Source organism: Loxodonta africana, chromosome 3, assembly GCF_030014295.1.
Source record: "Loxodonta africana isolate mLoxAfr1 chromosome 3, mLoxAfr1.hap2, whole genome shotgun sequence".
NCBI lineage: Eukaryota > Metazoa > Chordata > Mammalia > Proboscidea > Elephantidae > Loxodonta > Loxodonta africana.
The window spans coordinates 73,068,829-73,090,273 of NC_087344.1; the positions used below are offsets into that span (position 1 = coordinate 73,068,829).

The 21,445-nt window shown below is 50.6% G+C and overlaps 1 protein-coding gene across 2 annotated transcripts in view; it reads right to left on the minus strand.

The window, feature by feature from the left end:
• Positions 1–1,427: 1,427 nt before the first annotated feature.
• Positions 1,428–21,445, minus strand: part of GRIK3 (glutamate ionotropic receptor kainate type subunit 3) — a 245,760-nt gene continuing 225,742 nt past the window's right edge. Inside the window, exons 12-16 of one of the 2 annotated variants that reach the window (XM_064281738.1) lie at positions 19,443–19,561; positions 16,523–16,740; positions 4,834–5,056; positions 4,044–4,294; positions 1,428–1,910 (exon numbers count right to left, since the gene is read on the minus strand). In XM_064281738.1, coding sequence (XP_064137808.1) covers positions 1,716–1,910; positions 4,044–4,294; positions 4,834–5,056; positions 16,523–16,740; positions 19,443–19,561 — 1,006 coding nt within the window. In that variant the 3' untranslated portion in view covers positions 1,428–1,715. Of the gene's footprint in view, positions 1,951–4,043; positions 4,295–4,833; positions 5,057–16,522; positions 16,741–19,442; positions 19,562–21,445 lie in introns of both variants that reach the window. The other variant, XM_064281739.1, reaches the window with a different exon arrangement.

Here is a 21,445-nt window from a genome sequence, read left to right on the forward strand (position 1 = left end):
ATGAGCCTACTGTGGTCTTCTACTTTGGGAGTCCCTGGGGAGAGCTAGAGATTACCCTTCACCCCAGCTGAGAAGGTACCTGGGATCTAAAGGTAGCTCTTCCTTAACCAGGCTCCCCAAACAGAAGCAGGAGAGAGAACTTCCACCCTCCGTCCACTACTCAAAGATAGCCCTCTGGCCTTGGCCACGGGAAGCCCTGCTGGCCCCATCATGTTCTCGTTAAGGACCCTTTGTTCCTAACCCTTCTATATCTCTTTCTTTGTTCAGAATCTTGAAGCCACAAACCTCTAGAGCATCCCAGCTCAGCAGGACCACAGATCATCTGGTCCACACCCCTCACTGGTCCCTCCCCTGCTGTTACAGCTCTGCTGTCTTCCCCAAGCCCCACAGGTCACAGCTGCTTTGGACAAGAGATGAGGGGCCAGGATGACCCTGTGTCTCTCTGTGGGGTCTTTGGTTTATTTTCAGGAGGCAGCTTCTCCCTCCCCATCCTTGGGTCCTCTGCCAGTTATAATATCCTGCTCCTGAAAACTTTCTTTTTCTGGGGATCATCCGTAGGTTTGGCAAGTCCAGGAGTTCTCTGGGTCCCCTTTGGCTTTCCCTACCTACCCCAAAGTTGGCCTGTGTAGTAGGGCACTGACCCCTATTTTGAGGAGGGGTGATCTGGCTTCCACTTCAACCTAGACAAGCCTACTTGTCTCTTTCCGAGATGACTGAGGGAGGCCAATGTTAACTGTCCAGGAATGGAGAGTTGCTGATGAGTAGATGGGAAAGAGCCCAAGCCCCCAGTTGCCAACAAGGTTTAGAAAACAGCTTGGTAACCGGCAAGGTAAGATCCATTGGCTTGAGGACCTGTGGTATTTTCACGGGATCCACTGTTCCTCTGCAGGGCTGAGTCTCTGGGCATCCACTGTGAGGGACTTAGGGGATCCTCTCCCCTCTGGCCAGAAAGTGGAGAAGAATTTGATGTTACCACTCCACCATTTATATTCCTAGAGACTTCCTAGAGGAGTAGGAGTAACTGGGACACTGTCCATAAGAATTCAAAACGGTAGCCTCTGTTTGCACCATTTCCCCCTCTCCCTTCCCCCAGGTCCTCTCCACTTTTCCCCCATGGACTCTCTGCCTTTGACTTTGCCAACACGGGGCTGCCATGATGGGGGCCAAGTCCACACGACTAGGATCATGTGAGTAGCTCCTGAGGGATGACGTCTTCCTTCTGCCCAGGCATGTCGGTGGCCATCCTCTGTCTTCAGCTACCACTGGCAGCCACACTATAACATCTTTAGGGTGCCCAAGGTTTGTGTCTCTGGTCTCATGGTCAAGCCCTAGAAGGCCTGGGAGAAGGAGAGGCAACATAAGAGCTGTCTCCCATTTTCTTTGGCCTCCGTAGGGCCATGGCAGAAACTTCTGACTCCAGAGGAGAGTTGGGGAACGGGTGAGTTTGGCCTGAGAGAGGCATGTGCTTCCTTTGGCCTTGGCTTTCTCAGCTGGCAGCTTTAGAAATCCATAGAAGAAATGAGAGGAGAATGAAGCCCAAACGGCTGGACTCAGGCTGCTGGTTTCCTGGTGGGGAGGGCACAAGGGCTCCTGGCCCAACAGGCAGGCAGCAGCTGTGGTTCCCAAGCCCAGCACAGGGTCAGAGAACATTCCTTCCTGGCTCCTTCGCTTTCCTCCGCCCTAACCCAGGCCTGAGGTCCCCACCGGGCCTGTGTCTAGGGGAATACAGGGGCCAGTGATGTGCTGCAGGTCATGCTGTCCTTGCCTGGAAGCCGGCGATCATTGAACGTGTGCATGTTGATGACAGCGTCAGTCTTGACCATCATGGGAGGTTGTGGCTTGTGCTTGACCCGACGCTGGCAAGTGAGGGAGAAACGGATCTCATCGGCCACGGTGCTGCAGAAGGAACGCTGGGGTGGGGGTGGGGGGAAAGGGGCACATGGGTGAGGCCTGGCCCTGCCTCTTCTGCAGCCAACTTCTCCCCTTCTTCCCACCATCTTTCCAATGGGAGCCACCCTGTCTTTCTAACACCTTCACCCCACCCATCCCTCTGCCCCTGCAAAATAACTCGCTTGCATAGCAGTCTACAAAGGCATGTTCTTATTTTGAAACTAAGGTAGGTCGGGTATGTATTATCATCTTATCCCCATTTTACAGGAAAGCAAGGCTCAGAGAGGAGAAGGGGCTTAACCAAGGTCAAGGGGCAGAGCCAGGATGCAAACCCCTGCCCTCTGCTCCCACAGGACTCTGAGAGCCTTTCTCCCTTCCTCTCCCCCCGACCCCTGCCTCAAAGATAGCTTGGGCACAGGTAGGGAAGGTGACCTGAGGAGGTGACATTTGAGCTGAAACCTGAATGACCAGAAGACAGTAAGAATACGGTGCTCAGGGAGAAGAGCATTCTAGGCGAGCAGAACAGCATATGCAAAGGGCCTGAGGCAGAAATGCAGTTGGTGTGTTAAGGACTAGAAAGAAGTCTGGTGAGGGTGCAGCAAAGTGAGGGAGGGAAGGGTAGGAAGGAGGATTTCTGAGAGGTGGGCAAGGGCCAGATGTGGCAGGGCTTTTTGCTTTCAATGTGGAATTTGGAGCTCATTCCAATTGTAATGGGAATCCCTAGAGAACTGGGTTGTTGTTGCTTTTGATACGGCATAATTTAGTTAACCACTCTCTACTGCTGAGGTTTAGTTTTTCCCCCTTTATGTTATAACTAACACTTCAACAAACATCCTTGCAAATAAAGCTACACCTATCCCTGGCACGTCCATAGGGTGCATTTCTAAAAGTAGAAATTGATTCATAAAACGTATGGACACTTTTAAAGGCTCTGAACATACTGTGGCGTTGCCTTTCAGCAGTGTACCCATTTAGATTCCCCTCAGCAATGCTGGGAAGTGTCCCTTGCTGACAGTCTGGCTAACTGAGTATCAACATTCCCCTCCTCTTTATTGACTTAGGCTTACTGGTTTTAAAGGATCCCATTTCATTTTGATGGTCTTTCCTTTTTAATGATCTCCTCAACAGGTGGCTTAACTGGGATCTCCTTCCACTCTGGACCTGTATCCCTTTGAACTCTGAGAGAGGGGCATCCCCCAGCCCTGCAGGCCTCTACACAGTGTGCAGGAGACTCACCCTGTACTCTTTCTTAAACCACCCATGCCAGGCCCCACCTAGACCAATTAAAACAGAATCTCTGGGAGTGAGGCCAGGGCATTAGGACTTAAAACATTCTCTCCCTGTGATTCTAATTTGGCAGCCAGAGCCCAGAGCCACTGCCCCAACCACACTTGAATTAATCAGACAAGCTGTGCCTAGTTCTACTGCCTGCATGCTTGGGTTGGGCCTCTTAACTCTTTTCTTTTTTAAACTTTTGATTATGGAAATTTTCAAATATATGCAAAAGTAGAGGGAACAGTATAATGAACCCCTATATAACCATCACCCAGCTTCCACAATTACCCTGGAGAGTTTGATGCAGAGGAATGATGTGGTTTGGATTATGCTATAAAAAGGGCACTGGCTGTTGTATGGAGTGTGGTGGGCAGAGAAGGGTGTAGAGACAGGAGGGCTGGCTTGGAGACTGTTGAGTGGTCCAGGCTGGGGATGGTGGGGCTTGGTCTAGGGTGGAGTGACAGCAATGGGGAAAGGTGGTCAGAGTCAGTGCATGGTTTACAGGCTCGGCTGGCAGGGCTTCCTGATGGACCAGATGCAGGATGGGCTATTGGGAGAATGAGATGAGACAGCACAGGGTGGCTGGCACATTGTTGATACAGTGGAGTCAATTCTGACTCATGGTGACCCCATGTGTGCAGAGTAGAACTGCTCCATAGGGTTTTCAAAGCTGTGACCTTTTGGAAGCAGATCGCTAGGCCCAACTCCTGAGGAGCCTCTGGGTGGGTTTGAACCTCCAACCTTGCAGTTAGGAGTCCAGTGCTTAACCATTTGCGCCACCCAGGGACTCCTGTGCCTGGCACAAAGGAGGCATGAAGCCGGTACAAATCCCGCCCTTTCTTTATCTTTCCTGCGCAGGTCATAGCTCTTGGTGTTACCTGCTCTCGCTCTGCGGTTTTGCGGAGCTTGTACACAAACTCGCCCACAGCCACCAGCACAGACAGAACCAGCCCAGCAGCCAGGACAATGAAGATGCCCCCGATCTTCTGGATACCCAGGGCGCTGGCCTCCTTGTTCTCCTCCTCGGGACAGCCACTGCCCCGCCACCACTTCTCCTTCATGATGTGCAGCTTGTCCTCCTCCTGCAGCTGCAGGATGGCAATGGTGATCTTGTCCCGGTATGGGGAGCCTGGGCAGGGGACAGGGCCCTGGTCAGCCATCACCATCATTCCTCCTCTCATAACCCCACGCAAGGGGGACCCTATCACTGGACGGTCCCTCTTTACATCTACATGTGGTATTTGGGTGGAGAAACTGTCCTAATTTGGGGTGGGGGTCTTGCCTGTCCCCCTAGGTCCCTGGAAGGTCCAGTGTAGCTGGGCTGCATCAGTAGAGGAGAAGGGACCCATAAGATCCTGAAAGGCCCAGTGTATCTGGGCTGCGTCCACAGGAGTAGGGTGAGGAAGGGCAGGCATGGCTTCTGAGAACAGACCTCCCACACTTGGTTTGTCCCAGTTCTCATCTGCTTAGTCCAGGGCTGGCCGCACAAGGCCGTTGGCTCCATCCGTAGGCCTCCAGGCTACATAAACGCTAGCTCTCTAGACTGAACGGAATGAGCAGGGAGAGGGAGAAGGAGACAGGGTATGCATGCAGAGACGTGGGGGGAGACTCGCCCATCATCTGCTCTCCCCTACCCCTAAACCCTCCCGGCTGCAGTCCCTCGCTCACCCATGGGTGTGCCAATGCCGTAGCCCTTGGAGTCGATGAGGCCCCCAATCTGGGTGAGGTTGCAGTTCCTCTGGGTGACATACTCGATGGTCGTGGACTCCATGAGCAGTGCATAGTCCGCTGTCAGCGTCCTCTGGATGCCCTCCTCGTTATTCTTCACCAGCGCCGATGGTTTGCTGCTCATGAAGGCCCACATCTTCTCGAAGGTGGAGATCTTGGACTTCTGGGCCATGTAAAAAAAAAGAGGCCATGTAGGGAAGACTAATTCACAGTCACTGAGCGCTTCAGGGACCAAGCACTGTATACCCCGATTAACAGGGCTAGGGCCACTCTGTTCATGGTCCTCAGAGGAAGGGAATGTCACCTAGCCCGTTGCTCTGATGTGGAAACTGAGGCTCTGGGAAGACACGTCCCCACACACACAGCCAGTAGGCGACAAAGCCAAGACTCAGACTCAGGTCCACCTACTGGAAACTGTTGGCGCTTTGGCACCACAGAAGTGGCTCTCATACTAACTTAAGAAAATGAATATTCTTTTTCTAACATTTATTAAACAGTTGCTTTGTACAGGCCTTGTTCTAAGGGCTTGACTTGTATCAACTCATTGATTCTTTACAGCTATCACAGGAGGCAGGTACTATCATTAGCCCCATTTTACAGATGAGCAAACTGAGGCCTGGCTAAGTAATTTGCCTAAGGTTACCCGAATCTAGAGGGCAAAGCCAGCCTTCAATTCCAGGCTGTCTGGCTTGAGTCCATGCTCTTAACCATTTGGCTGCACAGTCTCACAGGAACCACTGCAGGGGTGAGAGGGAGAATGATACTAATGAGGGTTTGCTCCGTGAGTTCTGGGCCCCCCTACTCCTACATCAACAAAGCATCCCCCTTTCATTTATAGTGTTTTAGGGGAAGGTTTGTTTGAAGAAAGGGTTCCTGTCTGCTCTGCTTCACGACAGCAAGAGAAGCAGGGTGAGAGCTGCAGAGGGAAGAGAAGTAGGGGCAGTTAAAGCAGGTGGTCTGTGGACTCTTATCACCTTCCCATGGCTGCCCCAGGTCTTAGGGACAGAGGGCCCTGGGCTGGACCTGCTGCATGGCAGGACCAGTATCCCTATGGCCAGGGCTGATGGCTGGGCTGTCTCACCTGGCCAGGGAGACTCAGAGAGGGAGCCGGGGCTAGGAGAAAGGAGGGTGGGGGCTGAGTGGCCCCTGCTACCAGAGAAGGCTGGGCAGGGCAGGGTGCATGTTTCTCATAAATTTTCTTGGGAACTTAGCACCTGCCAGCTACCTGCTCCTGGAGGGATTGGCCCTACCCCCACTGATCGCAGGGGAGCAGGTGGCTCGGCAAGCCCCATTGTCCTGGCTGGTTCCAAGTCTGGCTGTGCCTGCCTGTGATGTCAGCCTGTCTGATTGGCACCTGGCCCAGCTCCGTGTGTGTGACAGTATGGGTGCACTCCAACAGGCTGGTGCAGGGCTGGGGGACGGGCAGGAGACAGGGAGGAATCCTTGCCTGCACTGTAGATGGGTGGAGTTGTGGCGGGGGGCGGGGTGCGGCTGGGGAGAAAGTGTACCTACTCCTCTCCAGATGCTTTCTAGCTCTGGTAAGTAGACTGCCACTTCCAAAGCTGGGTCCTGAAGACCTAAACACACCTGGGGCATGAGGCAATGAGGGCAGGAAGGGGCCCCGAAGCAGCAGGCAGGCTCCACATTGAAATTCCAGCTTGGGATCAGCTGAGCACCAGGGACGCCTCTTCAGAGCACAGGACCTGGGTGACCTGGGCACCTTCATGGACGAGCAGCCACTCCCCCTGCCTTGACATTTATCGGTCCTAAAGCCAAATGCTCAGACTGCTCCCAGACCCTCCTAATCCTCAGTCTGTGTGATGTTCAGCTATTCAGCTATTCCTGTACTCCAGCTACTCCAGCTCCACAGTTACTCCCTTACCTTGCTTCCAAACCTTTGATGCTCTCCAGATAGTCTATCTGCCCCGCTATTCTTCTACCCCACTCTCTCTGCTGCCCCAGGTACTCTTCCACTTCCACTGACTCACACCCAGAGGCCCTCTCACCCCAGCCACACCACCCTTCAAATTTATCCTGATTTCTAGCTCTCCCCAGACCCAGACGTTTCTGATTTTCTGGATAGTTCTGATACGTAGGCTTTCCCACCTCCAACTGTTTTTACTCCATTAATCCCTTTCTCACGTCACTATTCTTCCTCCTCGGATTCTCTCTGTGGTAGACAGCTTCTAAATGGCTCCCAGTGACCCCTGCCCCTGGTATTCACACCCTTAGGTAATCCTCTCCTCTCGAATGTTGGCTGGACCTAGTGATCCTCTTCTAACCTCCTCCAAACGTGATGGGGTGCCACTTCCAAGATTCGGGTACAAGAGATTATAACTTTGTTTGCTTGCTCGCTCTGGTGGAAACTAGCTGCTATGCTGTGAGCTGCCCCATGGAGAGGTCTGTGCGGCGAGGAACAGAGGGTGGCCCTGGTCAACGGTCAGTGAAGAATTGTAGCCTCAGTTCAACAACCCCAGAGCTTGGAAGCGGATCCTCCTCCAACCAAACCCTGAGATCACTGAAGCCCCGGTGAAACTGTGACTGCGGCCTGTGAGGGACCAGAGCCAGCAGACCCAGCTAAGCCACACTGGATTCCTAACCCACAGTCACTGTGAGATAATAAATGTTTTGTTTTGTTTGTTTTTTTTTAATTTTCATTGTGCTTTAAGTGAAAGTTTACAAATCAAGTCAGTCTCTCATATAAAAATTTATATACACCTTGCTACATACTCCTAATTGCTCTCCCCTTAATGCGACAGGCCGCTCCTTCCCTCCACTCTCTCTTTTTGTGTCCATTTGGCCAGCTTCTGACCCCCTCTGCCGTCTCATCTCCCCTCCAGACAGGAGATGCCCACATAATCTCATGTGTCTGCTTGATCCAAGAAGCTTGTTCTTCACCAGCATCTTTTTCTATCCCATAGGTTGTTGTTTTAAGACCATAAGCTTTAAGTAGTTTGTTATACAGCAATGGATAACTAATAGGCTCTCTTACCCACCTACTCCCATGAGCTACTTCTGTTCCTGATATAGTCTCTTTCTCAGATAATCATCGATTCCAGCCATTCCTGTAACTGAATTATCCAAGTCCAATCATCCCTGCTTTGCCAGGTACACATGCTTCCCAGGTACTTCACCATCCTGGTTATTGAAACCTAAATATTATTCTCCTTTCAGCAATGCCAGCTCCCCTGCTCCTCTCCTACGCCAGTCCCTCTTGTTCTCCAAATTCTCCCCCTTCCACTAGAGGTGGAAGCCAGGGGTGGATAAGGCAATACTCGCTAAAGCATCCACCCAATTAATCCTTCAATTGATTGAATGAATGATTGATTGATCCATCCATCTTCCTATCCATCCATCACCTTATTCATCTGGTCATGCTCTTACCCACTCACCCACACACTATCTACGTGTTAATTCATACAACTAACTATTCAACTATCCACCTAGCCTCTTACCTATTTTTCTATGCATGCATCCATCTATCCACCTATCCACTTGCCCATCCGCCCATCATCCATCCACCCGCCTATCCATCCATCCATCCATCCATCCATCCATCCATCCATCCATCCATCCATCCATCCATCCATCCATCCATCCATCCACCCACCCACCCACCCACCCACCCACCCACCCACCCACCCATCCATCCATCCATCCATCCATCCATCCATCCATCCATCCATCCATCCATCCATCCATCCATCCATCCTTTTACCCATCTATCCATCACCCCACCATACATCTACCTCTCCCATCTTACTCACTCACCCTCAGTTAACCATCTAATGAATCGCAAGCCCTGAGAAAAGTAACTTGGCAATGAGCTACTCAGAGAATCCTGCCCTATCCTTTCTGTATTAGAACGGGGTGAGAACTTCTCCTCTTTCTCATTTCCTCCCTGTATCACCAACTCATTCCTCCTGTACACAGGCCTGCCTGACACTAAAACATATGCTCCTTCCAGTAAGAAAACACCATAAATGGAGACGGAAATTTCGGTTGGGAGTTGGGAGAAGTGTTGGGACAGATGGGCTTTGAGGAAAGACATGTGAAGCCATGAGTAGGTAAAGGGACTTAATGAGGACGATTTGAAAGAAAACCAGAGAGCTTGGGCCAGTCGAAATGGGGGGTGGCAGCAAGGAGGGATGCATCACCTGGCTGCGATGCTGATCCCAAGAGTTTCCAAAAGGCTTTCTCACCTTCAGGGTTTAAGAATTTACTACTTCCACTACCTTTACACAGACGTATCTGAAATCTGCTCCCCTGTCCCACTGGTCCTTGTCTTTTATCTTGGGGCCCACATTCTTATCAATATCCATTCATGTCCTTAAGTCCTGTCCTTCTGTCGTTAGGTGATTCTGTGATTCTGGGGCACATCTCTGAAAATCTTCCCTCTGGCCTGCAGGGAGGGAGAAGCCAGACTCCTCCTCCATTCTCAGGCCCTTCTCCTGTCTCTCCAGGCTTGGTCACCAGGGGCCTGAGTTCCTGTCATTAGTCTGGAGTCTCCAACCCAGGAAAAGGAGTCCACATACCTACAATCCAGTGTCATCCTGCCTGTTCCTGCTCCAGAGGGAACCTTAATAAGGATTGCTCCAGGGCCAGCCACCCAAATCAATTAATGGGATCCTTGGGAGCAGGCAATTCAGGGCGACATGCCAGGACAGAGATGCTTTTTTTATCGGTAAAATTGGCAAGAAAGTAAGTTTCAGGCTCACGACTTTCAATTCCAGCCTCTTCAAAGAAGTAAATTGATTTTACCCAACTGAAGATACTTAATCTTGAGAATTTAACATTTCTGTACAAAAAGAATGTATATATATAAATATATGTCAATTCCAAAGGGAGCTGAATCTCAGGGAATGTGTGCAGGGAGACAGCAGTGATGCGATTCATGCAAGACCGTTGGTATTTTCCATATTGGAAATGAGATATCTTTTCCCAAATTAATTGGCTTTCTTATTCCTGGGTGTGGAGTCTTTGGCCTTATCGGATTCCTATACTTGAGGAGTTAGTCATTTCTCTGGGGACCAGGACACCTCTCTGAGTTCACTGCCTCTGCCTCCTGCTGCGGCCCACCTTGCCAGGAAAGAGTTGCTGGCCCTCTGGCCCAATAGCAGTCGCTGCTGCCTGCACATGGTCCTGTAGCGGAAGCTGGGAGTTGAGGGCTGCACACTGGGTGTGCAGGCAGTGGGAGGGGTCAGCTCCACTTGTAGGGTGGAAATGCGCCTAGGCACTGGTGTCACACCAGCCTGGGTGCAAATGCCAGCTCCTTCTAGTACCACAGGCAGGTGACTTCACATATGAATTTCACTTGCCATATCTGTAAAATGGGGCTATAACAGTGTCTACTGCATAGAGTTACCATGAACATTCAACGAGAAGAGACACGTGAAATGCTCAGCACCGAGCCTGGCGCCTAGGAAGTAACGGTGGCTGGCATCATCACTTCTGTTTCCCATTCCCATCAATTTGATTCTGACTCAGAGTCACCCATGTGTGCAGAGAGGAACTGCATTCTGTAGGGTTTTCATAGCTGTGATCTTTCAGAAGCAGATTGCCAGGCCTTTCTTCTGAGGCATCTTTGGGTGGGTTTGAACCACTAGCCTTTCGGTGAGTAGCCAAGCACTTAACCATTTGTGCCACCCGGGGACTCCTTATTTCTGTTCAAGGCTCCTTAATTCTCTTTAAGGCTCAGTTTTCTCATCTGGAAATTGAGGATAATAATCTCTATAGTGCAGAGTTGCTATGGAAATTAAATGACTCAGTACTCAGGGGTAGAAAACTCAGATGCTGACAGGGCCAGGCAGGGTACTATAAATCAGTGCAGAAGGCTGGGTGGGAATCTGATAAACTGGAGAGAGCCCGCAGCCTCTCAGCTCTTGACAATTGCTGCTCTGTGGGATGCCATCTCCACCATGTGAGGTCTTCCACATTTTCAAGAAGCTGGAGATCTGAATGCTTTTAAAGGCAAAATTCCCCCAATTTTAAAACGCTGGGAACAAATTTAAAAATATGTGTATACGCAATGTGTGGTCCCCAATATGTCTGTGGACTGACAAGCCCTCCAGTTTGCAATAATAAACAACACAAACGGTTAACATTTATTGTATGTGTAACGCTCAGATCAGTAAATGAGATAATCCATGTAGACAGCTTAGAACAATTCTAAACTGTCTACATGGATTATCTCAATTAATGAGCTGAATAACTATGAGGTGGGCACTATTATATCCATTTTACAGATGAGAAAACTAAGGCACAGGGAGGTTCTCAGTAACTTAGTAACTCTCAGTAACTTTCCGGTCATTACTGGCCCTATCTCTGCTCCCGCTGCTTGCCCTCTTTGGGTCCCTTTTCCTTTCCCTGGACACCTAGGCTCTTTCTGAAGTGTTTAGCTCTGCACAGACAGGCGGCCACCCCATGGTAGGAGGTGCCAGTGCCTTCTACAAAGCCTAGCAGGCCAGTCCTGAAGGATGTCGAAGAAGGGGGGCTTTCCAGGTACCCACTGGCTGGCCCCTCTCCAATATGCTCCGCTTGAACCCTCTATGTCAGGAGGGGGCTGGATGGCAGGCGACAGAGGGTCCCATCTGCTTCCCTGTCTTCTTGGTCAGCTAACTGCAGGGGTGCTCAGAGGAGACAGCTTAGGTGCATACTGTGTGCCTGGCACTGAGCTACCCACTGTGCCCACAGGAGCTCATGGAATCCTCTTGCTAATTTTTGCAAGGTGGGAATCTGTATCTCACCTGTAATGAGTTGTACAGGTGAGCAAGTTGGGGATCAGAGAAATGAAGTGACTTGACCAAGGTCACCTAGCAGAGACCACAACCAAGACTCAGATCCTGGTCTGTCTGACCTTAACACAGATGCTACTTGACTGAGCCAGGCTGCACCACTCTGGATTCAGCCTGATCACTGCACTTCTGTCCTCTCACCTGGCTTATGCTTAAGACAGGGCTAAGGCTCTATCTGAGAGAGCCAGCAGACTCTAGAGGCAGCCCCCTCATTCCAAAGGTGGGGAAGGCGAGCTGGGGGAGTGCCCCCCAGAGCTTCCAGCTCAGGGCAGGGTGTTCTGTGCAGCTGGGGGGCAGTGGGTGGACTGGATGATGTCTTCAAGTGCTTTCTTGGCTCAGATGTTAGGGCCGGGCAAAGGCTGTGGGATGAGAAGGACCTGACAATGCTCGGGGGCCCAAGGAACCCTGAATTCTCAGCCCCCAGCTCCCACCCCTTTCCTAAGCTGCTATCCCTCACATAGAGTCCCTCCCACCTATGATATCCTCCCCACACCCTTAGCAGAGGGCTAAATCCTTGGCAGGGTAGACACCGTCCTCTGATGTCCTCTCCCTTTAAAGCTGCTTGGCCCTCCCCGCCAAGAACATGCTTCCCCAGTGTTCTCCTTTCCATTTTGCCGACATATTTTTACAGCCAAATGGAGCTTTCAAAGGCTTCCTATTTCATCTCCTAATTAATTTTTATCTTCTAAGACGGAGCGAGGACAACACAGGAGATGCTGTTTGTGATGTCTGCTGCTCCCTGACAACTCTTCAAATGAAATTTCCTTTGGAATGATGGAGCTGCCTCTAGCCACCCATCTCCCAGGCTGCATGGGCGGGGCCCAGAGATCCGGAGCCCCTGAGAGCCTGATGTCTGCTTCCTGCTGTTGTGTCTTTGGACAGGAATTGGTTCCTTCCCTCCTGTTCTATTCTCAGCTGGCGGGGGGGGGGGGGGCGGGGGGTGGCTTTTTAAGGTGGCCTGAAGCCCAACGAGGAGCACATGGTAACCACAGAAACGGAGTTCATCTGCCCTGCATGGTGGGACCCTAAGGGGGACTACCTGCTTGGATCCTGTCCTTAACATCATCTACATCAAGTATGATGTGCTAGTACTGTGTGTAAGCTGAGGACATAGTTCAGCCAACTGTGGCTTCATTCTTCCCCAGTGACTCCTGAGGACTGAGGCTGGGTCCTTAGAGAGGCAATATGGGCATCGTGACAAAGCACATGGGCACTAGAACCAGATGGCTTGGGTTCAAATCCCAGCTCTGCGTTTCACTAGCTATGTGACAGTAGGCAAATCAGGAACCTCTCTGAGCCTCGCTTTCGTCATATGCAAAATGGAGATGAAAATAATAATCCTAACCTTCAAGTTCTGTTATGAAGATGAAACGAGTGAACACATATAAACTACGTAGAAGAGGGTCAGTTGCTGTTGGGTTGATTCTAACTCATGGCAAGCCCATGTTAGAGTAGAACTGCACTCAAGGTTTTCAATGGCTGTGACCTTTCAGAAGTAGATCTTTCTTCCAAGGTGCCTGCCTCTGGGTGGATTCGAACTACCAACTTTTGCTTAGTGGCTGAGTGCTCAACTGTTTGTGCCACCCAGGGACTCCGCCTGGCACACAGTAAGTGCTAAATGAATGTTAATATTACTGTTGACTTTGGCAATGTCTCCTAGACATCCGAGGGCTACTCCTCCGGAGCTGACCTCGTTTAGTCCTAGTGCCGGCCTCACCATATTCACTCATGGGCAGGGGAGACACCACCCCCAGGAGAGGATCCTGGCATGGGTGTAGGGAATCCTCAGTGAGGCACAGCCGGGAGGGCACTGTCAGTGTGGAGACTGCACATCTGACCTGGCATCCTGGCTCCACCGTTGATCTGCTGTGTGATCTTGGGCAAATCACCCAGCCCTCTGGGCCTCCATTTCTCTAGGTTGAATTCAGGTCTCCTTCCAACTCTAACTTTAAATGTTCTGGGCTAATATGGAGGCTACCACATGGCCCGGGGGAGGAGGTATGACCAGTTGAGGAACCCGACTATGGAGGACAGGGGACAATGGGGGCAGGAAAGGAAGGCTGATCGTCCAGGAACCTTCTGGGTGGGTGTTGTGCTTCTAGTTCGATATTTAAGGTGGCTTAATGCATCCATGTTTAGTCTCCTCTCTGCCTACATATCCCTGCTGCTGCCAATGAAAGAGCAAGAAGGGCTTGAATTAAAGCAGGAGACAATGTGGTCAGACATAAAGAAGACTTGACTGACCATCAGAAGGGCAAGAAAGTGGAGCTAGCTCTGCAGAGGAATGCGCAGTTGCTGTTTCTGGTCGACGGGACCTTGTGAGCATGGGCCTTGGGCACAGCATCCCAGCTGGGAGGCAGCAGCTGTGTCCCTCCTCTGCCCTCCTCACTGCTCGCTGCTCGGGTTGCAGGGAAGGTGGGTGAGGGTGGAGCAGGCTGCGGAGGTTCTGCTTGATGCTGAGGACAGCGGCTCGGTGGGGAGCTAGGGCTAGGCTCTTGGAAGCCAATCTGAGCAACTTAGCATGGAGGGAGGCAAGGGCATCCAATCAGCAGCAATGAGCCTGCACCGGGCTTATTTATGCCGCTTCCCTTTGATCGGGAGCCCTGCTTAGACTCGGGCTCATGCGTAATGCATGAGGGATGCTCTGGCATAGTCGAAGGGCTGGGCTGCAGCGTGGGGGTAGGCACAGTAGTTTGTGTGCATGTACACATGGGCCATTACATACACATATGTATGCACAGGCAATTACACACACATGCACACAAACGTACATGTGTACACACGTGCATGGGCCATTACACACACATGCATGGGCCATTACATACGCGCAGACCCACCCCCTCTCCTCTCACAGTTATCTAGGCACACCATGTGGACATTCAAGCAGAGGCACTCACACACACTGCACGCACATACACATGTGAACACTGGCACGCACTTGCATACGATCATAGGCACGTATCCACATGCCCAAGTCACAGAGATGTATGCACACCTATGCTCACTATCTCTCACACACACGTGCATATATGTACAGACACCCATGCCCAAGCACAAATACACATATGACCCACAGAGGTGACTCTTCTGTGTGGGCACATATGTGCATATACACTTACAGCCACAAATGCATATCTGCATGTATTACATACTGCTACCTGCACGTACATGCAGCTGCATATTTGCTCACACTCATGTACACGTACAGAGTCCCATACAGCTCTTAACGTGCCTACGATTTTTACTGTTCCCATACACTGAAATACATGGTGGTGACCCCTTAGCAAGACTGTGTTTGCAGCTTCTCGGTGGTAGCAGTGACATCCAAGAGGGGAGCCCTTTCCTCTCTCTCTCCTCCTCCTCACTAAGCAGCTGCTTCCAACCTCAGGGAGGGGTGCAAGGGAGACTGGGCTGGGGAGAGTGCTGTCAGGGCCTCAGTGCCAGGAGGTGGAAGGCTATTCCACCCAGTCTCTTCCTTTCCTCCTTGCTCAGGCCTCCACTGGAGGCTCAATCCATCCCTCAGAGGCTTAGCCTGGAAATGGGCAAAGGCTGGGGGGTGGGGAACCAGGGTCCAGGGGAAAGGGAAACAACCCCAGTTTTCCACACTTGTTGAGGGGTTGATTGATAATTAAACAAATAAATGGCTGAATGGAACCTGCAGCCATAGAGTTCCCGTATCTTGACTATTTCTGAGAAATAATCAGAGCCGTGGTTCTCAAACTGTGGCCCCAGGACCAGCAGCACCAGCATCACCTGGGATCTTGCTAGAAACATACATTCTCAGGCCCCACCCCCAGACCTACTGAACCAGAAACTCTGAGGGTGGGCCCCAGCAACCTGTGTTTCAATAAATCCTCCCGGTGATTTGCATGCAGGCTCAGGTCTGAGAACCACTGGAGTAGAGTATGTGCTTTGGAGGAAGGCAGCACCCAGCTCCACTTAATCCCTCTGAGCCTCAGTTTCTACACAGGTCGAATAGAAATAACTATAGCACCTACCTCAGAGGATTTGTCATTAAAATTAAATGCAAACATTTAGCACAGTGCTCCCCTCACCAGCCCACTGTGAGCTCTCAGTGATGGTAGCTCTTGTTAATATTACGTTAATTTTTGGAGGAACATTTATAGCTACTGGTTCTCAGGGTCAGCAAGAGTCCTCAACCTCAGGTACTCTGGCCTAGAAGATGAAGAAATGCTGTGGAATTGAGTCAACATCTTACAAAGCAGGAGGGAGCAACAAAGTCATGGCCAGGTACCCATTATAGCAGTAACTTGGGCAGGTGACAGGGGCTTTATCTGAAGACACCAGCATTTCAAGAGTGTGATGTGTGAAGTAATGTTTTTAAACCCTTGTTCGAGTTTTAAGCTTCTTCTCTTACAGGATGTGGCCCCTCTGCCCTCCATAGTGGTAAAGTGCTCACCCTTAGCCCAAGCTGGCTTCTTGGAGGTAGATGGTGCTGAGATCCAAAGCCAAAGGCAGGGAGACCACTGGTCCCAGGGCCTGTTTAGGGGCCTGGCCAGTCTTTTCTTCTTCCCTCCTCTCCACCCCTCTCTCTCCCTCTGTCCTCCTCTGATGATTTAAGGAAACATGGCACATTCACACTGCTTGTCCCAGGTGTGGAAGCTTCTAGAATCTGTGCTGAGACTGGCCCACATCACCATAGCTCCCTAAGGTCAACTGGTTCCACATGGGGGCGGGGGTGTTGAGTCCTGGGAATTTCTAGACCCTTGACTCTCTGTGGTTAGGGAAGGACAGAAATGCCCTTTCCCCTTCAGCCAGCAAAGGTAGGGGGAGAGCCAACTCATTGTTCTGCAATTGGAGGGAGAGGGCCTCACCTTGAAGAAGGTCATTGTGGCTCCATCCTTGACAGCCCCATACTCGATTTTGGTTTGCTTGGCCAGGTCGTCAGCAGAGTCGATGGGTGATTCCATCCGCTCCACGGTCAGAAAGGCAGCCAGGTTGGCCGTGTAGGAGGAGATGATGATGAGTGTGAAGAACCACCAGATGCCACCAATGATTCGGGTGGACAGAGCTTTGGGCATCAGTTCAGAGCCTGTGGGAAGGGAGGAGAAAGGTGGTCCCTTACAAGGTCCAGACCAGGGCTTTCTGAAGCCTTCTGGGCCACAGACTGCACTGAGAATCTAATGAAAGTGGCGACCCTCTCCCTACAATAGTGGTCTCAAAGGTGTGGTCCCTGGGCCAGGAACATCAGCATCACCTGGGGACTTGTTAGAAATGCAATTTTGGGGGCCTTTTTACCCCAGGACCTATTGGATCAGTAACTTTGGGGGTGGTGCCCCACAATCTGTTTTTAATAAGCCCACCAGGTAGTTCTGACGCATGCTAAAATTTAAGATTAGCTGCTCTAGAACAATGCGTGCACATTTCACAGGCTTGTCTGTCTCTCTGAGGCGTATTCACAGACCACCTGTGCCGTCCCAGGTTAAGCACACCTGGGAGTCAGAAGCCCTGGGTTTTTCAGGGAATCTTGCTCCTAACTCTGTGTGATCTTGTGCCAGACACTTCCCCTCTCTGGGCGTCTGCAGAGAAGGAGAATCGCCCTTCCTCTGTCCTAGCCTCACACAAATACTGCAACGCTGCAATGAGATAATGTGAGGAAAAATTGCGTTGGAAATACAAGTGGTGTACAAATACGAGATTGCTATGTGGTGTTTTGCAGGAGGAGAAAATCAACATTTTTTTGAAGTTCTTCGCCAAAATATATTACTCTTCCTCCCTGACCTTGGGTGTGGAGCATTAATGTAGAGGAAACCTTCTAACTGAAGTAATTAACTAGGTGGCTTTCAAGAGATTGAAATAGTAAGTGACTCCTGAACCTTCCAGAATATTTGGACCTGCCATCTAAAAAACGCTTGCTTTGATATGGATGATTTTTTTTTTTCCTCAAAGAAATCACTCCAGGGAGAGTTTTTCAAATACATAACTATTTTTCTCCCTTCTAATCAAAATCGTGTGGGGAATGTATCAGGGGCCAGTGCCTTGAATAGCAGCAGGTGGTGGAAGACGAGTAGCTACTACTGCATCGAGGGGCTTCCAGGTCTCTCCCAACTGTCACCAAACACAGATGATGGACAAAGAAGCAAGGCAAGGCTTCAAAAGGACACTCATTAATAGCAGGGAGAGAACGAGCACTTCCCTTGAAAGCTGCCTGTCACTTCCCAGCTGCTGGAGACCACCCAGGTGCCTCAGTGTCCCCTCCCCAACCAGCCACTCCCACACCCCCCCACCTCACCTGCCTGATTGCCCCAAGCTAGGGCTTGAGCTGCTCCCCCAAAGGGAGAATCACTTGTTTTAGCTGTTGGCTTGGTGAGTTCTGCCAGGCTCTGCCGGACGTTCCCCAGCTCCTGCCTCTGCCCTGGCTGAGTGGTCTCTGGGGTTGCAATGTGGGCCAGACTTCTCTCTCCCTCTCCTCCTCACTCACCTTCCTCCTGAAGTTCTCAGTCCATCTCTGTCCCTCCACCCCCATGGGTATATGCCAGTTCAGGCCTCATCATCTCATTCCTGCAGTGGCCTCCCCCTGAGCCTCCTTGCCTCCTGTCTCCTCCCTACCCCCCATCCACAGCTGAATTTTACTCAGCTAGATTCTATGGTGGTGGGGCCATAGAATAGGGCTTGGCATAGGGCAGGCACTCAGGACACGTTGGGATATCAGTCGTTCATTCGGCATTTGCTGATGGATATCTACTGAGGACCACAGTGTGTGCTGGGGCCTGAGGATGCACATAGATGAGTGAGGCACGAGGAGTTTCCTTTGCCCTTGGAGCTCTTCTTCTCACCCCCTAGTTCACCCACTTCCCCTCAGTAGGACCCTAACACAGGCAGAAACTTTCGTGGTCCCCAATTCCCTGAGATAAGGCAGTGAAAGGCTCTGGATGCTGACTCCATAGGTAGAGGCAATGCACACAAGGCTCCCAGCCAGCAGAGCCAGGAAGGGTTCTCCTTGTCGGGGGTTTTCCTGGCTGGGGACCCTCTCTCTCCCTGTGCCTACCCTCCAGCCCCATGCCATCTCTACATCACACTTCTTGCAGGTAGAGCATACTCTGCCTTCTGAGACATTTGAGCAGCTACAGATATTTCCAAAGGGTGGGACACCATCCCGGGCCAGGCTGCTGTACACTGGCCTGTACTCCAGCAATGTGAGAGATGGTGTCCTTCTGTCATCCCATCGCTGATGTACTCAGGCTGAAGTCTCCACATCAGCCATGGCCCTCTGACCCCAGACTCCCCACGGCCAGGTGGCCATGAGTTCTTCCCATGCTACATCCTGAAGGTCTCTTAGGCCATCTCTGTCCAACCCCATGGACATGGCCGCAGTTCAGGCCTCATCATCTCATTCCTGCAATGGCCTCCCCACCCAGCCTCCCTGCCTCCAGTCTCCCCCTATCCACAGCCCAACGTTGCTCAGCTAGATTCTATGGTGGTGAGACCATTTGCGGGATCAGCCCCAGCAAGCAGGATGCTTTATGTCCACCATAGCTGGAGCAGCAGGTGCTGGGGATGAACCCTGCATGCCACAGGTGAGGAGTGGCTTATCTGCTTTAGCCTCTGACCTTGAGCCAAGCCCAGTCAGGGCAGTGGTGGAGGGTCAGCACCTGGGCATAGCCAGGCCATTCTGCATATTCCAGCTATCTCCAATGGCCCAGCCGGCTACCACTGGGAAGTGGGATGGCTCTGTTGATTCCATAGATGCTGAAGGGTCCCTGGGGAGAGGAGGCCCCAAGAGAGGGTACATACCTTGCTGCATGAGGGACCCCATCCCGAACCAGAAGCTGTTGAGCAGAGTGAAGTTGTTTTCCACCACCTCGGAGCCGGGGTTGCAGGGGTGAGCGTCGTACCATTCATAAGGGCTGAACCTGCAGCAGGAAGAGGGTAGCAGTGAGGCTGAACTGCAAGGAGATGGGAGGGAAGGGATGTCCACGCCACAGGGGATTGTGAATTAGCAAACATTTATGTGCCAACCACTTTAGCATCAATTTCCTCATTGTTCTGCTGGGGAAGCAAGGAATGGGAAATCAGGGCCATTTTTTCTGGTTCTTTATTGTTAGTGCCCTTTTCTAGTTATAAAAGTAATTCAGCAGTATCTGCAAAAATTAAAGTGCACATGCCCTTCAACCTAGCAATTCTGTCTCTCATTATCCATCCTAGAGAAAACACTCGTACGTGCGCACAAGGAGAAATGCGCAGGGTGTTTATCAAAGCATTGTTTGTAATAGCAAAAAAACTGGGAACAACCTAAATGTCCTTCAATAGAGGAATGATTAAATAAACTCTGCTATAACCCTACTTTGAAATATCACGAAGCTGTTAAAAGAGAACAAGATACTTCCGGATGTACCAACAGGAAAAGATCTTCAATGCACATTGTTCAGTTAAAAAAGTAATAAGAATAAGAACAATATCACATTTATATAAATACATTCCTAAAGACATACAATACATCCATCTTTATGTACATTTGTATGTAAATGCCTACCAAAGGGTTTGGAGGGATGCATATTTAAAAAATAACAGTATTTCCTCTTGGGTAGCTCAGTGATAGAATTCTTGCCTTCCATGCAGAAGACCAAGGTTCGAGTCCCAGTCAGTGCAGCTCATGTGCAGCCACCCCTGTCTGTCAGTGGAGGCTTGTGTGTTGCTATGATGCTGAACAGGTTTCAGCAGAACTTCCAGACTAAGACAGACCAGGGAGAAAGGCCTGGCAATCTACTGAAAACCAGACAGTGAAAACCCTATGGATCGCAACGGTGTGATCTATAACTGATCATGGGGATGGCTCAGGACCAGGCAGCATTTTGTTTTGTTGTGCGTGGGGTTGCCATGAATCGGGGCCACAGTGATGGCAGTGAAGAACAACTACCTCTGGGGAGGGGAGTCAAAATGTGTTTTTGAATAACTCGTATAATTAAAAAAACTGAAAATGGGAAAAGAGTAAAGCACAGTCTTTATAAAACATTCAAACAGTACAGAGGAGTACAATGAGAAAGTGAAAGAACTCCATGACCCACCCCCTGGAGAGAATGGTGTGGTGTATAATTTTTCTCTTTGAATATACTAATACAAAAAATGCAAAACACACTGCTGTTGAGTTGATTTCGACTCATAGCGACCTATAGGACAGAGTAGAACTGTCCCATAGGGTTTCCAAGGCTGTAAATCGTTATGGAAGCAGGTTGTCACATCTTTTTCCTGCAGAGCAGCCAGTGGGTTCGAACTGCTGACCTTTTGGTTAGCAGCTGAATACTTTAAGCTCTGCGCCACCAGGGCCTCTTATGTCACAGGAGAAAAAAATTGTTATTTAAAATCCCCCCACTGCCTTCCATGGAAGAGGAGACTTGGTAACTGGGGGACTCTTTGTTCTAGGTGAGGACCTGTGAGGCTGAAGAAACTGGGAGGAAGCATGACACTGTGGAGAGACGAAGAGACCCTGGAGAAAACCCCTCAGCTGGAGGGGTCAGGGGTGAGACAAGATACCTGGAAGGGGACATATGTTTAATGGGGTTGTTTGTTTTTTGTTTGTTTTTAAGACTGGCGCCCTTTCGATGGCACTGGGTTTGGTTTTGTTGGTGGCCCATGAGGTGTGATATTATAACTTCTCTTTTCCATCTCTCTCCTAAAAGCTTTTTAAAAATTATGCATTGATCACCAATGCTCATGTGAGAAGGATTTCATTCTCATGAAGCTGAAAGATCCTCCAGATAGGAAGAGATGGGAAATTCCAAAGTGAAGTTTCAAACCAA